A 15542-nucleotide genomic window follows, 5' to 3' on the forward strand; every position below is an offset into this window, starting at 1 on the left:
TTACATGAAAGGAGGGCTTGAAAGGAGATGCTTATGTTTGATCTGGTTGAAGGGTGGGGAGGTTGGAGGACTACCCACCAGGACCAATGAAACTCCTGAGCTTCAACATGGCGCACATGTGACAAGGACCTACCGGTCTCTGAAGAAGTGCTAAAAGCTGCTGTCAAGGTAGCGGAGGTGTGAAACAGCCCACTCTCCATTTTACTACCCATTGTCACAAAGTACTCACACATTTGCAAAGATTCAAATGCCAGTGATAACGAACAAGAGCGTAATCATCTGTTGTTCGGAGCCCAAATGGGAGTAGCTATATACACACAATACATTTCCCAGACACGAGTGAATTTTGGCTGTTTTAATTACAGGCGGCTGGTCTAATTTTAGCCTGGCTTCAGAGGGCAGATGTCTGCTCAAAAGGGTGATCTGCAGCGACGACGCCTGGCTTTGAGGGGCTGCGGTGCTGCCACACTAATCCTGTGGAATGCCTACAGTGGACCGAGGGGCTTTGAGACTGCCAAGGCATCGCCCGGCCTATTAAAAAGGAGAACTCTCGCTTGCCGCCCGCCCCGCTGTATGCACACGGCATGTGAAACACAGTACTATCTCATTTCCCTTCAAGTGGTGTTAATGAATCAGCGGCTGGAGTCACAATCGTCAAGGAGCGCAGCATGAAATCGCAGTACTAATACAGATTAAGTGTGGAAGCAGTATCGCGCTTCAGGCCGCTGTACAAACTGTCCATCAGAATAAAAGTAGATTGATGCCATGCATTTTCAGTCACTATCAAGTAGTGACTGAAAATGCATGGCATGCTGGGATAATAAGGTGCGCCATTTAGAAAACAGAAACAGTATTTGCTGGCTTGAGGGCTTTTGCTGTTATCTTCAACTCTGAATTTACACAATTCCTTGCCATTGATTTTCAGCATTATATACTGTATGTGCAAAAGCTATTTCCCAGGAACAGGTTAATATAAAGCATATCGGTGGCTATTTCATCCACAGATAAAGGGTTTCATTCTTAACACACTTTCTATGATCAGTTAGGATTCTAGCTGATGAATCAGTTCCTTACATACAGGACCTCACCTCACCTTTTTAGAAAATAAAGCTCTTGAGTTTCTGCTCTAATATCTGAAGCAGTGGTGCAAGCTTCAGATTAAAGAAATCCACCAGTCAAGACTGCAAAAATCTTTTTTTTACGGGAAACAAAAAAAATATTAGCCTTTTTTTTTTTTTAAGAATTTCAGCTTTAATGGGGTGTTGCTCCTATCCTCCCATACAAAAATCAGTCCTGACACTAAATCCCAGCAGAATTTAGTGTTAAAAAGTCATTAAGATTTAAAAAACGATTTTACATCTAGAGGTTTCACGTTCCTTTAACCAATTAAGATGCCATGTATGAGGCCACGATGAAGTAGAATAATTCACAAACTATCTCCTAAATTAAGCAGTGTGGATTTCAGCGTGTGGATTGAGTGTTGACTTAAACCGAGCAAATGCCTTTTGTCAAGACAGTCACAGTTCCTGGGGAAGAGAGAAGATGAATATGCCGACGGCTAGTTAGCTGGTTCTAACAGCGCATTATTCCAGCGTAATGATCTCCTTTTGCTCTCCGTAGGGTTTGTTTTATGAGTTTTAAAACCGCCGAGATCTGTTTCTCCCAGAAGCCAGGAGGGACAGTTTCTTTTTAAAGTGGATTTACTCCACACTCGGCCACCAGAGGCAACACATCAATCAGAAGCCACTTAGAGGTAAAGTTTCAGCATCTATGGAAACATGAGAAGGGTGAGTCCGTTAGCTCCATCCTGATTTACCTGCTCACATCATAAATCCACAGCATAAATCTCATTTTATAGTCATTGTTTTTTCTGCTCTGGTTCGATATGGCCCTTTGTGGAGTCTATCATTTGTGCTGCTCTCAATGCCAAAGCCCGTGGCAGACAAGACAGAATACTCTCTCTTTAATGCATGGAAATCAGCGCCCGTTGGGACAGAGCCTGACAGAAACATTACTCTCATTACCCATCAATTAAAATAATGCCTTCATAGTAGACTGACTGTCATTCCTTGGAAAACTAGTAGAGCAACAATGAGCCGCAAAATCAAATGCGTCTTATCAAAGAGAAAAGCAACACAGTATCTGAAGTGTCCTGCAGCCTTAGCCTCATGAAGTGAAAAGATTAACACACAGATTGACATTTAAGCAAAATAATGCCAACCACAATAACACCACATAGCAGGTTCACATTTGCATTGTAGAGAACCAGGAAGCAACTGACCAAAGGCAGATTATTTCACCGTTTCTACACTGCCTCTCACCTCCATCCTGACCAACAGCAGCAGGTGGGCTGTCCAGATAATCCCTCCAGCCAATAATATATCTTATGCACAACAGAGCTTTTAATTAGCCTGCATCTGCTCACCCTGTACACGGAAATAGGAAAGAAAACACCAAAATCTGCAAACACATGACATGTCGAAGGCTATGTTCATCAATCAATCACATCTAAAATTGAATTGTTTTATGTCTGTGTTGCAAGGTTGTGAACAACAGCGTGCTCATTAGGAGCTAAATGATTAGATCATAATATAAGTGATCTTGTCTTAATGTTTTCTGCTATTCCACAGGCAATAATACACGCTTTCCTATCTGTGCAAAGGCTGGAGTGCTTCACGGTGTGTTGTATTTGTGTCTGCTCTGTGTGTTACATTGGAGAAAAGGAGGATCCCCCATTGTTCCTCTTTAGCAGGTCAGTGCCGATGCATCACCCCGGTTCGCCGCTTTGAACGGGAACTCAATCAAAATGCTGGTAGCACCAAAAAGAACAGCTCCACGGTCATTATCCAGATGTCTTTTCTTTCCTGTCCTTCTTGATAAGTGCACCATGCCTCACTGCTCCACATGCCTCTTGAGCTGACCTCCTATGTGTGTGTGTGTGTGTGTGTGTGTGTGCGCGCGTGAGATAGCAGGTGTGGGTAAACCATTATCAGCTTTGCCGTGTGAGGGAGTTATTTTAGTCCAATCCCACAAGAACACCTTTGGAAAAATGTGTGATGCCCTCAGTGACATGCCCATTAATTAGCGAGAGGCGGAGGAGAGTTGCTTCAATCCTACAGAATTTAAGGAATAAAAACAGCAAGTGGTTTTATATATGCTGCCTACACTATGACTCAACCTGATTGTTTTCAAATGCCCTGAAACTGATTAGCAGATAAGCAGGAAGTTCTGCATCACTTGAACTTTGCCAGAGAGTGTCTGAGGTCGTGGTAAAGTGAAGACGGTGTGAAGTGGAGGGAGGCTAATGATTCGACTTTGGGTTTTGCCTTGTCAAAGTCTGTGACCTGCCTCCGCATGAATCACCGTTATCACAGCGGAGTGCAGGAAACACAGCCATGAGTCTGAGGTGCTGTGAGTCACAGGCTTCCTCTCCGGCAGAAAAACTGAAAACTTTCCTCACAGCCTCTTCAAAACTCTCTCCCTAAATGCTGCTTACCTTCAAAAAGTATTCAAATAGATGCCTTACTCTGACACTTTCCTCTGAGACATCTAAAAGAAAACGCCGTTATATAATGTGAATTTCTGTTTCCGTCTCATTTGCATTTCCATTGAACTGCCAGTGGAAAAGCTCCTTTTCCTGATTTGTCAGTAAGCTGATTCAGGTCTATGAGGTGTGCACATCACTGGCAGTGACAATTTTAGGTCCTGTGCTTTTGTGTCCATGGTAACTGTGAGGGAAGGTGAGGCTTTTTTGTGTGTGTGTGTGTGTCAGAGAGAGAGTGCAGTTGCAGAGCTGGGGTCTAGCTGCTGGAACACACAAACACACACACTCATAAAAACAACCGACGCTACTCTCATAATCAGGAGCTATGATCATGTCTCTGATACGCTGTGGCTCCTGTTTTCTTTATCAGTCTGAATCTGCACAATACATGTAGACAGAGGCAAAAAATACAATTGGGAAAACACAGTCCTTGGCCTGGACATGCGCTCCTCTGCCCGAGAAACACTATTGTGATGCAGCTTCAAGCTGCGGCTCATGCAGTTGTCCACTTCTCCTTCTGAGGATGCAATTTCTTTGTTTAGCGAGGCGAGGTGGTGACGTCAAATCGCCTCCTTTGTTTCAAAACGCCTCAGCTGCATTGCTCCTCTAGCATGAATTCCTCAAACTGCCCCTGTTGCTGGGAGCAACAATGAGGTGAATGACAAGATTTTTCAATGAGCGCGTGAAAGAGCAGAGGGAGAGTAAAAAAGAGGAATTAGCGATAAATAGAGATGCTACCCGTCTCTTATAATAATAAATTGTTTCTGAGTGAAGAGTTTATTCCCCCGCGACAATAAGAAATGCCATTTCTCATTCCTTGTCAGCTAAATCACATGCATTGTTATTGTTGCAGTGAGAGAACTAAACTAATATTTTTTATACCTTAATTTCTGCAATAATCTGATGAAATAAGCAGAAGTGTTTATCTTACTGGCTCTCATTGGCAAGATGTTTTATGTGTTTTTTCTGTCAAGCTTCTGTCTGTCAGACATATATTAGTATGGAACTGTTCAGAAAACAATAGTCACGTTGTTTATAGTGTATCCGTTAGCCATGCTTTGTTGTTGCCTGACATCCAAGTGAGGTGTGATCAATGCACCACCACAATCAGCCAATCACATGCCACTTCCAGGGTTGATGAGCTGAGAAAGGCTGCAAGACAAGCGCTCCCTCATCCTGAACGAGCTGACTGAATGATGCATCTGGACAGGCACATGACAGAGTGACTTCCTCTGCATGCTTCTTTCATGGGATCAATAGCTTGTCTGTGCAGGGGAAGGAAGAAGAGGGTCCTGAGCATTACGCTGTGTTGACATATCTGAAAATGAGCTGCGGGAGCGATCCTGAGACACCACACAAGGGAGTTAGTGTACTTGAGAGAGTCACTGTTTGGTTAGAGGACCGCCACAGTAAACAGACCAGATCTGATGAGAGGAAGATAGAAGAGTCGAAGGCTTGGCAGGAAGGAAGCCCTCATCACAGACCTTTCACTGGCAAGAGGAGCTGGGGGGAGCGGAAAGGCCGAGGGCAAATGGGCATTGACCTTAACATTGACGGGGCCCCATGGATAAATGACTATAATTCAGAGTGTGTGTGTTTAAAGTGAAGAGCTTAACTGCTCTGCCGACACCTGTTCCGCTCTATAGAGGAGCCTTTCACTGAGACAGGTGCCTCGGCACCGAGCCGCCGACTTCCCCGCGCTCGCTCTCTCCTTCACTCCCAGCTGCTCTCCTTTCAGTCCTCAGACACAGATTCCTCACATGCCTGGCTGTCAGCTCAGCAACCACAGCAATAGTCACTCAGCTGCCGCACGACAACTCCCGAATACAAACAAGCCCTCTGCCGGCATGTCGCTAAAGCATTTTACATTAAGATGACATGGGTGATAAAGTGAAAATACTACTGTATCAGTGTGCTTACATTGTTGAATGCTAAACTGGTAATTACTGGGTACTTGTGCCCATAGAATACAAAAAGCTGACAATCTTAATTGTGCAACAGCAGTTTCCTTATTCTATGCAGGAGTTCCCCAGTAGAACAAATACAGGTTAGGTTCCCTTCCTGTATGAATACAAAACATTACTTCAGATATAATCATCAGTTTGACTAAAATTAAAATGAAATTATCATAACAAGTTGCTGCATCATCAGAGTCATTTCATGGCACATTTTCTATTTCTATATTCATTTCCTAATTTGGAAAATGCAAGCGGGCGTAATAAATGTGGGCCTGATGGTGCCAGACTCTGCATTCTTCTAATGCAGATTTGATTTAACACCCTGTTTTGAAAATGAAATTATGCGCAAAAATGTGAAAAAATGCATTCTGCCAGAATAATATCTGTGGGACTTTGAACATATGTCTGTTGCTACATGCATGTGCATGTGTACAGTGCGGCTGTCGGCTTTCTCGCCGGTGCAGTGACCTGTATACAACAGATTGGGGGGGAAGTCAATTAGTACAATAGGGAGCAGAGCGCAGATGTAGCCAGACTGAACACAGGAATGGTTTTAAACTAAAGCACAAGCTGTGCCACTGAGACTTAGGCCTTTCCATGTGTGATGCTCAACCTTAAAATGGTCATTAGCGGTAATCTGCCTATGTGTCCACACACTAAAAGGCTTCATTACAAACTTCTTCCCAAACACTGATTGTACAGTAATTGTACAGTCGTATGTGCAGCATGAGGGTGAAACACTCTCTGGATTGGCTGCTGTGGTAATAAACCCCTGGTCTCTTCTAGAGGGGATCCAGTAGATCACACATGTTGTGGTGCAGCAGTGTGGGCAGAGCACATATGTGTGTTAAGATAAACACGCCTTTATCTTAAGTTGTTCCACATAGCATGCATACCCATGCACGTGTGAGCGCTGGCCATGCTTTCGGATGTGGGCCAGTTGGCTGAGCTCCAGCAGCAGGGCTGGGGCTTGGCGGCTCGGTCCCAGCATGCTCACAGTGTGAGGGGTAAGGTGCTCTGCTGCATAGCTGGAATGTTTTCCTTCTTTGTTTGGCCCAAAGGGCTGGGAGATCCGTTTAAAAAGGGACCTCTTATAGTGGCAGACAAGTTGAGGCAAGTCTATAACCAGCTCTCAGGCTGCTGCCACTAGCTGTGCTATTAAAATCTAGTGATGGGAGGTCTGATTCTTTTAACCAACTTAAATCATTTGGGCTGTCATTTAGTAGTCATTTGTTTAATTCATATAAAACAAATAAAACAAATTCATACCAACAGCAGTATAAGTCAGCTCCCCATCCCCTCCCATACCCCACATGATAAAGAAGAACTCCATAAGACTATGCCACAACCATCTAAATACAGGCCAAACAGGCTAAAGTCAAATAAAAGGGGTGGTTGAACTTTACCTTCCATTGCCATTTCAAATTGATAAATTCAAGTCTCAAATCCTAATGCTGAGACTAAGGACCTGCAGTAGATCTGCTTTGCAAATTGTCATGATTTGTGTCTTCATATTTACAAGCGACAAAACCCAATAATGAGATCGTTATTCATTGATTATTTAATTCACGCCAAGCAACCTGTGAGGTAGCTCGTGTAACGTCCATTTAAGCAATAATTGGACGTTGTTCAGTGCAAGTGATTTAGGTTTGTTGAAGTTGAGTCCCGGGTTAAAATGTATTTCATTTGACCCAAGGAGAGAGCAGTTTTACAGCAGCTTTGCAGTCATTAGCAAAGCAGGTAGGCTGTAAACTGGCTTTATCTAAACTTTCACGTCATTCCCAACCAGTGCTCAGTAGAGAAAGGACACTGTGGTCACTGACTGATTTGGGCAGACAGTCATGATTCATGCGGAAGTCAGCCAGAGGGTTCGAGTGCTTTTTTGAGTATTCAAAAATGAACAAGTCTGAGAATTTGGGACATATTCTAGTCTAATTCTGCAGTTGATTGAACTTGTTTGTGAATGAAATAAATCACATCAGTCACTTTAAAGAGTCATTCAAAAACATATTTGTGAATTGGTTGTGTCTAATAAACTCCTTTTCGCAGGAAACAGACGATGTGACCCCTGAACTGACACACAGAGAACTGACAGTCACAAAGTGAGCTAGGAGAGGCTAGACATTTCAATGGAGAAAATCCACCAAGAATTTTAAGTGGCCTCTATCTTTTGAGGAGTGCGAATTTCATCCCATCACAAGTGCCTATGCTCATTCTCTACATTCACACAGCTGTCACAATATGAGCCTCATAATAACATCTCACTTGTCCTGTAGGGGAACCTCTGCAGCTGTGTGTGAAATGGTCAGAGCACTTTCTCTCAGCAATGTCATCATCACAGCTGGATCTCTATTGCCTCTCGGCTTCCTCTCCGGAGACTCTCCACAATTATATTATCCTGAAAAGAGCCAACTAACATCTATGTTTCTGTCTCTGGGATGGGTGTGTTCTCTGGAAGTGCTTAGAGAACAAGGGTTTCATACCAAATTCCCAAATAGCTCCCCACCCCCCGAGTGACTTCATCGGTTTCGGCGGCTCTTATCGTATTGTCATATCGTGCCATGTAAGATATACCCAAAAGATATAACAAATGTTTTTTTCTCCCTGACTATGCTGTCAAAGTAACAACTATTTGACCAGTTCTTTGACAAACAAGCAGTCTTACGGTGCGGTCACACCTATAGTTTGTTTTCATTAGTCCAAACCATAGCGGGAAAGTTTACTCTGCTGCATTTTTGTATTTGGTTCATCTAGGTTCACTCTGCCGAATTACAAGTGAGCCAGGGTTTGTAAACAAAAGTCACATGGACTAACAAGTAGCTTGTTTATAGGACAGAGTTTTGGTAACTTGTCATTCCACAAGGTTTTTGGCGGCAAGGGAGGGAGTCAAAACAAATCTGACTCCGGTAACTTTAGCTAAGCATGATGGACTTGTCTGTGCTTTTTGCTGTAAATTACAGCAAAAAGCGCAGACTTCTCTCGTGTTCATAGCCACCAAGAACACAAAGAAATAGCTGAATATGAGCAGTCCAGACTTCACTTTGCCCTCAGTTCATTTTGTTATGCTAGGCTTTCCAAACATGAGTAACTTCTGGCTATCAGATGTCAACATCTATCTCCTTATACCCATAAAACCTTGCATTTTGGGGTTGTTTCCTGTAGTTGATTTAGATTGAGTCCTGCATTTTGAGGCGGTCTCAGTGAGGTCTCAGTGCGGTGATTTGGTGCGCACACAAGTTTGAATGGCATTGTTCTCACCTGCCCAAACAAACCGAACTAAAGGAGTAAACACTCCAGAGTTTGATAAACCACTCCAAACATGCCTGGTGTGAACGTACTGAAGGACAGGGTTGTGATTCTAATGTTCGCTGAGCTCAGTTTCTAATTCTTTCTAATGTTTGAAGCACAGTGAAGTAAACAACCATGTTAAACTTTAAAGATCAATGACGTTTCGCACAATCATTCGTTTCAAAGTCCAAGTGTGATGACATGCCAGGTAACATTCAGCATTCAACACCGTCTCCCTTACCAGTCACTGCTCTAGAAATAAGATAGAGTGGGCATTTACAAGCACCACATCAAAGAACCCTGGTCAGTGTGTTTCTTGACTTAACAGGTACTGTGCAACATAAGCATATAGACACTATTAGGCAAGCCTACATAGCTAGGGTATTGATTGTTCTTTTCCCAGACATAGGCTGCTGTATCTTAGGGCATTTTTCTACGTACGTGTCCCGCTTTTCCGAGTCAGTGCCTGCTTCTATGCATTGATGTGTCAAAGTTTATTGGGCTGTTTCCGGCTCTGTCACCCCTAGCACATCGGCTGACAGCAGTCTCAGCGCACAGCTCTAAGAGGCCTTCACACACCCTGAGCACAGAGCGGAGGCCTGAGGGCTTTCACTCGGCTAAACAGAATCCCTGTCTGTGCAGCTCACTGACCACCGTTGTAGTCAGAAATGGATGGACAGCAAAGTCCCCTTCCTCCCCGGATCTCGACCCAGGATGCCTGCGCAGCCTTTGGACACCTGCGGGGGACTGTGAATGTCTCAGTGATGGGACCGAGGGATGGGGATGGTAATGAACACACAGTCATTCATCAGCCATCCATGGCAGCAGTCCCATTCAGATACAGATACACCCTCACATTGAGACACAAGCACAAAGCCCCAGCTGCCTAAAGTGCCAGGCTTATACACAACATTGGGCACCAATGCTGTCCAGCTCCATTTACCCCTTTAAGAGACACCCTATCTCTGCAGCCAAAGTGCCTCTATATACATTCCTCCAATCAGCTGCACACACAATGGACAGAGGTCAATTTATTTTGCTCTTAATGGAGAGAAAAGCTGTTGCTAACCTAGACTAGCCCTTGCTGACAGACGTATCTCTGCTGTCTCAGATCACATCCTTCATCTCCGTTTCCTTACACTAAACTCTGTTCCCATACACAAATAAGATCTTTATCCACTTTCTGTGTTTTTTTCCCAGACAGCATAGGAGACAGGGCTGGTGGAAGATGAGAAAAAGAGGGAAGAGGCGGCAGAGGTTCTGATGATGCTGGTGAGGATGCGTCAGGCCATTCAGATTACACAAGCATAGGAGACTATAACAGAGAAAAATGAGTACTACCTACATCAGAGAAAAACTGAACTACTCATAGAGGATGCGTGAAAAGTTGACATGAATCATCGTCCTTTCCAAAAACACTCAGACACATTTCCCGGCCTATGTAAATGAATAATCGACCCATGAAAAATTCTCATATTAGCCTACTTTGGAGTTCCTCGTGACTCTGGGTAAGTCAGCAGTTGCTCTGCTACTGTATTGAGGCCTATAGGAAGGCGTTATGGAGCAGAACAAACCAATTACACCCCTGTCAAGGCCAAGCCACAGCACTGTATCATTCCCACAGAGATACCACAGTAGCATTGTATGACATTGCTCTGGCTCAATAAACTCAAGATTGATGAGCCATGAGCCATGGCATGTGTGGCATGGCCATAAGCCCTAAAACAGGGTGGAAATTGTATTAAATACCATGAAGTGTTTCTTCTCCCTTGTTAATGAGGCACTGTACTTACTGTTGCAAAAACAAAGGTTTGCCCCAACTAACATGCACTGAAATGCTGAAGCATGTGACTCATATTTGATTGCATTGAGTGTTAAGCCTTTAGGGCTGGGCTGCTTTCACCCCATGACTCTCCCTCAGTGCTGGGGCAGCCTCCAGGGCTGCTGCTGTATAGTATTTACACATTCCTCCCAGGGCGGAAACACAGCCCATTAGCATCACATGCTAACATGCCTGTGGACAGAGAGGCATACACCAGCTCGTTTCAGCATTAAGGCATGGTAATGCAAAAACAATTCACTTGTGTTTCTCCCCCCCCCCCCCCCGAGTGCCTTTCAGTGAAGCTCTACTTTTGATATCCTTTGAAGAGAGCTAAAACGTGATGAGGGAAAATACGGGATTAACCCTTTTAAAATGATTTTGTGTTGGAAAATGGAATATTTAATTCAGTGAAGATCTATTTCCTGGAGAATGATGATATCTTCTTCAATTCATACTTGATAATGTATAAGAGGTTTCAATGAAGTGATTAACAGTGAAGTGCTGTCATGCAGCAGCATTCTTAGACTTTGGGAGGCTTGTTGCAACAGAGAGCGAGTGAGTTCTGGAGATGGTGACAGGACTGTCAGTGTGCAGGTGGGCAGACTGGGCTGGCAAGCCTCGACTGGATCTTATACAGCCTTCAATAATTACAGGAAAGGATCAACCTTGTTGCACAATGGGCACAGCATTAGCTAACTACTCTCTGTCAGCTCCAATAAACTTGAACTCTCCTCACAATGATCCACGCTAGCCTTTGTGCTGTCCCTGAGTGCTGAACTGTCTGCGGCCTCAACTGGCACACTTTGCTAATTAAACCGGTGACAATGCAGCCAGTCAACTTAGCTGTAGCTCTCTCTCTACGTGAGAGTAACCGTGGGTTGAAGTGTTGCTGAAATATCATCTGCTGTTGATATTAATATTTATTCAATGTTTATTTAACCTGGCAAGTTGACAAAGAACACATGTACTCACAGCAATGGCTGAAGTGAGTCAACTACTCTCTGGGAGACAAAGTGTTCTTTTAATATTTTAGTTTATCTGAAAAATCTATATGACTAAAACCACTCTGCAGTTACACCGTTTCATCAGAGCTATCAGATATAAAATCAGACATAAGATACTTAGATGAGCGCTGTTCACCTCTGTAGTTGACCTATATGGGAAATCCATATAGAAAGGAAAAACGTCTCATATTCTGAAATTATCACCCCATTAACTTTTAATATAACTGAGCACAGCATTAGCCACTATGAAGCTGATGATTGATCTCACAGACACGGTTTCATTTACATCTTCAGCTGACTGATGAATCATTCTCTTATTTGTCCATTGAGCTCCCTGGATACCAAAACCAAAAAGAAGCACCCAGTTACTCTTTGCATGTTCAACAAAAAAAACTTTTAAAAGTAGGGTAACTTTGTATTTGTTAAATTCAGTCAGTCTGTGTCGTGGGAGTAACAGAGCCTAAACTGGAGAAAGAACACAGAGGCGGGCAGGCCTCTGATGAGGCAGACAAAGCTGCAGGCAAAACTCATTGATCAGCAGCGATCGCTCTTCCTCCCCCTCCTCTCACTGTGTGTATCTGTATTTCAGCTTTTCAACCACATACAATTTACTGCAAAGCCAGAGGAGGCTTTCTGGTGACTCAACGGGCTAAAGTGAACACTAGGCACTCACGACAATGTAGGCATGAATTTGGTTCAACTTTAATCTCCATCTCTCTCCTGTCAGTCTCCACTGTAGCCTATTTCATATAGAATGCCACAAAAATAATCTTTAAAAGTGCAAAAGTAGGCTTTGAGTTTTACTTAACACCAAATATAGTTTAAGAAGTGTTTGCTGGCGTGTTTTCTTTCCCTAATAGCAAATATAGCACAGTGCTAAAGAATTTATAACTGCTTGTAAGTTTCCCTCAGGGTGTCTTTAAGTTTCAAGTAAAAATTTTAAGACTTGTTAAGATCTTATTCAGTGCTAGTTAGGATGAAATATAACTGAAATACACATGCAAATGAAAACAAACAGCAGACCTTTCACAATAGATGTCTGCATGACTGAGCTGATGTCTCACTGGGAAAAGAGCACACCAAGAAACCGCAACATTTTTACGACCTCTGAAACTGAAGTTAAAACTTAAAAAGCTATATTTAACTATATTCAAGACCTTTTAAGGCCTTGAGGTTAGGTAATATGATTTTTTAAGACTTTTTCAGGATCTGCAGACACCCTGCTCCCTTTCCCCACAGAACGTGTTTTAAATGAAAATGAGCCAACAGCAAATCTATTTTAGTCAGGGTGTCAGACTAGCTTTCCATACATCCCTGAAGCTCCTATTTGACTGACACCACATGTCAACATCTGTGATGTTTACAGCAGTGCAGCTACTAGGAAGGGACATAAATTATCCCTAGATCATATAAATATGAATAAATGGCCACAATAAACAATGTCAATATAAACTATTATAATATAAACTTCCATTCACAGCATGAGGAGATAAACTGAAGTTAAATCAACACACTGACATAAAGTTGGCCGTCAACTCAAACTAATAGAAATTTACTTGCTGTCAAGGAGTATATTGGTCTAACAAGGAACTGTTTGTGATTATATCATGCTGATAATTTTCTGTGCAAGTTGGATGTTGTTGTGACAGCATTATCATCTTGTCTCATACTTAGTCATCTTTGGTATTAAAATTATGTTTCTGTTCAGCAACATAAAATTTGTAGTGTCAAGCGCTATGACAGTAACTCAATCATCATATTCATGTGTGCGTGTATGTGTGTGTATGCCACTTTGTGATTGTTTTTTCACAGTATAATCTACCAAAAAATACACAAATGACTATATTTCTATAAATTACCCATCTTGACAAAGACTTCCATGTTTAGCAGATTAAAGGAGGGGGGTGTCTGTCTCAGACTCATGACCTTGCAGTGAAAGGTCCCTCGGTGCCCCTGGTGCCCCGACACCAATGAGGGAATCTGTCTAATCCTCCGACTCAGGCAGACCCCACTGCCCCAGGCCAGGCTGACCTCCTCCCCCCTCCTCCTCCTCCTCCCCTCCCCATCCCGACCCAAAACCCATGCACCCATGCACAGCCCCAGGGCAAAAACACAGACAGGATGGGAAAGCATGGGCCCTCTGCAGGACAGACACACACAACAAAATGCACACCACCCAAACAAATATACGATTATTTGACCCTGACAAGAGATTAAAGTTTAAATCATTCAGTGCAAAGGCAAGGTCTGCAGAACTATTAACCAATTGATAATTTGCATGATTACAAGCCTATTTATTTGACTCACTCACAACATGGCCTGAACAATAACAACCCTCTCCTTTGACTTTCTGATCTTCGTCTATTGGGCCAGTTTGAATCCTATGGAGCATAAAACAAAGACAAGATGGGATCTGTGCAGGCTGCCATCCTCTTTGGCATTTACAGCATATCACAAATGTGGTTTTCTAATAGAACAAATGGTTCCTCAATCATGTTTTCATGTTGACAGTGTGAGTCATGAAGTCGGGAATGCAATGCACTGAACCATTTCATATGTCAAGAGGACATGAAAGGGCGATGCGAAGAATGGCAGTATAAAAAGACACCAGCTAGAAACTAAAGTGGGAGTTAAATGAAGGCACTGGGCAACACATCCACACACACACACACACAAGGCCTCACACACTGTTATAGTCACTGTAGTATTGGATAGTAGAATGAAATCGCACCATTGTAAAAACCTGCGAAGGTAAGGTGAGGAGGGCACACCTACACATCCTTTATTTACTGTTGCTCTACCGAAACTAGCCTTCAGTATCGCCTGCAGAGCTGTCTCTCTCTCTCTCTCCCTTTCTTAAACACACACACATGCATAAACAGACAAGACACACACACACACCATACCTTAGAAATTCTTGCAGACAGGTGTCACAGAACCGGTGTCCACAGGTAGACACTTGGACGGGCTCCCGCATCGCCTTGCTGCATAGCGGACACTGGAACCGTCTCTTTGGCTTCTCCAGAAACTTGTAATCAAACCCGGGCATTGCTGCAGGATTTCTCGCCAAACCGGGCCTTCTCTTCGCTGCAGGTTTACAGGTAGAAAAATAATAATAATAATAATAATGCTTCTTTGTGTCCCGTCCCCCCCCTCTTCCCTTCCCTTCCCCCGGTGCTATTTGGTATTCTGCACGGCCCGTCTACGCCGATGCGAGGTTCATGTCCCTTTCGCCACCGACCGATCCGACGGATATTGACCGATTCCAGTTGTCTTCCAGTCTTTTCCTGCAACCGGGCGACTGATATGGCAACCAAAAAGACAAAGCCGCGACAGTCCTCAAACGTTGCCGCCGCAATTTCAGATTTCGCCTGACAGCCCCGCTACAGGTCTACAATACAGGGTTATTTCTCCTCGCAGTGTGTATGTCTCAGTGTGTGTGTGTGTGTGTGTGTGCCTTCCCTCTGTAGATGCAGTACTGACAGATTGAACACAATACACATCCCTCTATCTGTTTAGGTGGACGGAGTCCCGCCCACTGCTCCTCGCAGGAGGAGTCAAGAAGCTACAGTCTGTGTTCACACCATTTTATCCCCCTGATCTCCTTTATGGATCTATAATGGGGCATTTGTCCGGCTGTGATAGTCCTATAATGAGATGTAAATTAGATAAATTGTTTGTTATTCATGTACAGAGCAAATACACAATGTCAGGTAACCGTGAACCATAGTAAACACACCCAACCTGTTATTACCTTAGAATTAGGCTACTATATATACGTATATGTGTCTAATGCTTAGTAAAAGACACATTAGTAGCCAAGGTTTTGTTTTTAAGGTTTAGGTCAATAATTGCAGAATATAAAACACTGACTAGTTGACGTAATACAGTATATGGATCTATAAGTGATGATAGATGCCCTCTGG

The 15542-nt window shown here is 43.3% G+C and overlaps 1 protein-coding gene across 1 annotated transcript in view; it reads right to left on the minus strand.

Annotated features, from left to right (window-relative positions):
- traf4a (tnf receptor-associated factor 4a) overlaps positions 1 to 15078 on the minus strand; it is a 34126-nt gene extending 19048 nt beyond the window's left edge. The window contains exon 1 of the mRNA XM_071527137.1: positions 14523 to 15078. Coding sequence (XP_071383238.1) covers positions 14523 to 14665 — 143 coding nt within the window. The 5' untranslated portion in view covers positions 14666 to 15078. The remainder of the gene's footprint in view (positions 1 to 14522) is intronic.
- Between the last annotated feature and the right edge of the window lie 464 nt (positions 15079 to 15542).

The sequence above is a fragment of the Centroberyx affinis genome, unplaced genomic scaffold, assembly GCF_046629955.1.
Source record: "Centroberyx affinis isolate AG114_WGS23_722 - 3 ecotype Tasmania unplaced genomic scaffold, CSIRO-AGI_Caff_v1 ptg001494l_1, whole genome shotgun sequence".
NCBI classification, from domain to species: domain Eukaryota; kingdom Metazoa; phylum Chordata; class Actinopteri; order Beryciformes; family Berycidae; genus Centroberyx; species Centroberyx affinis.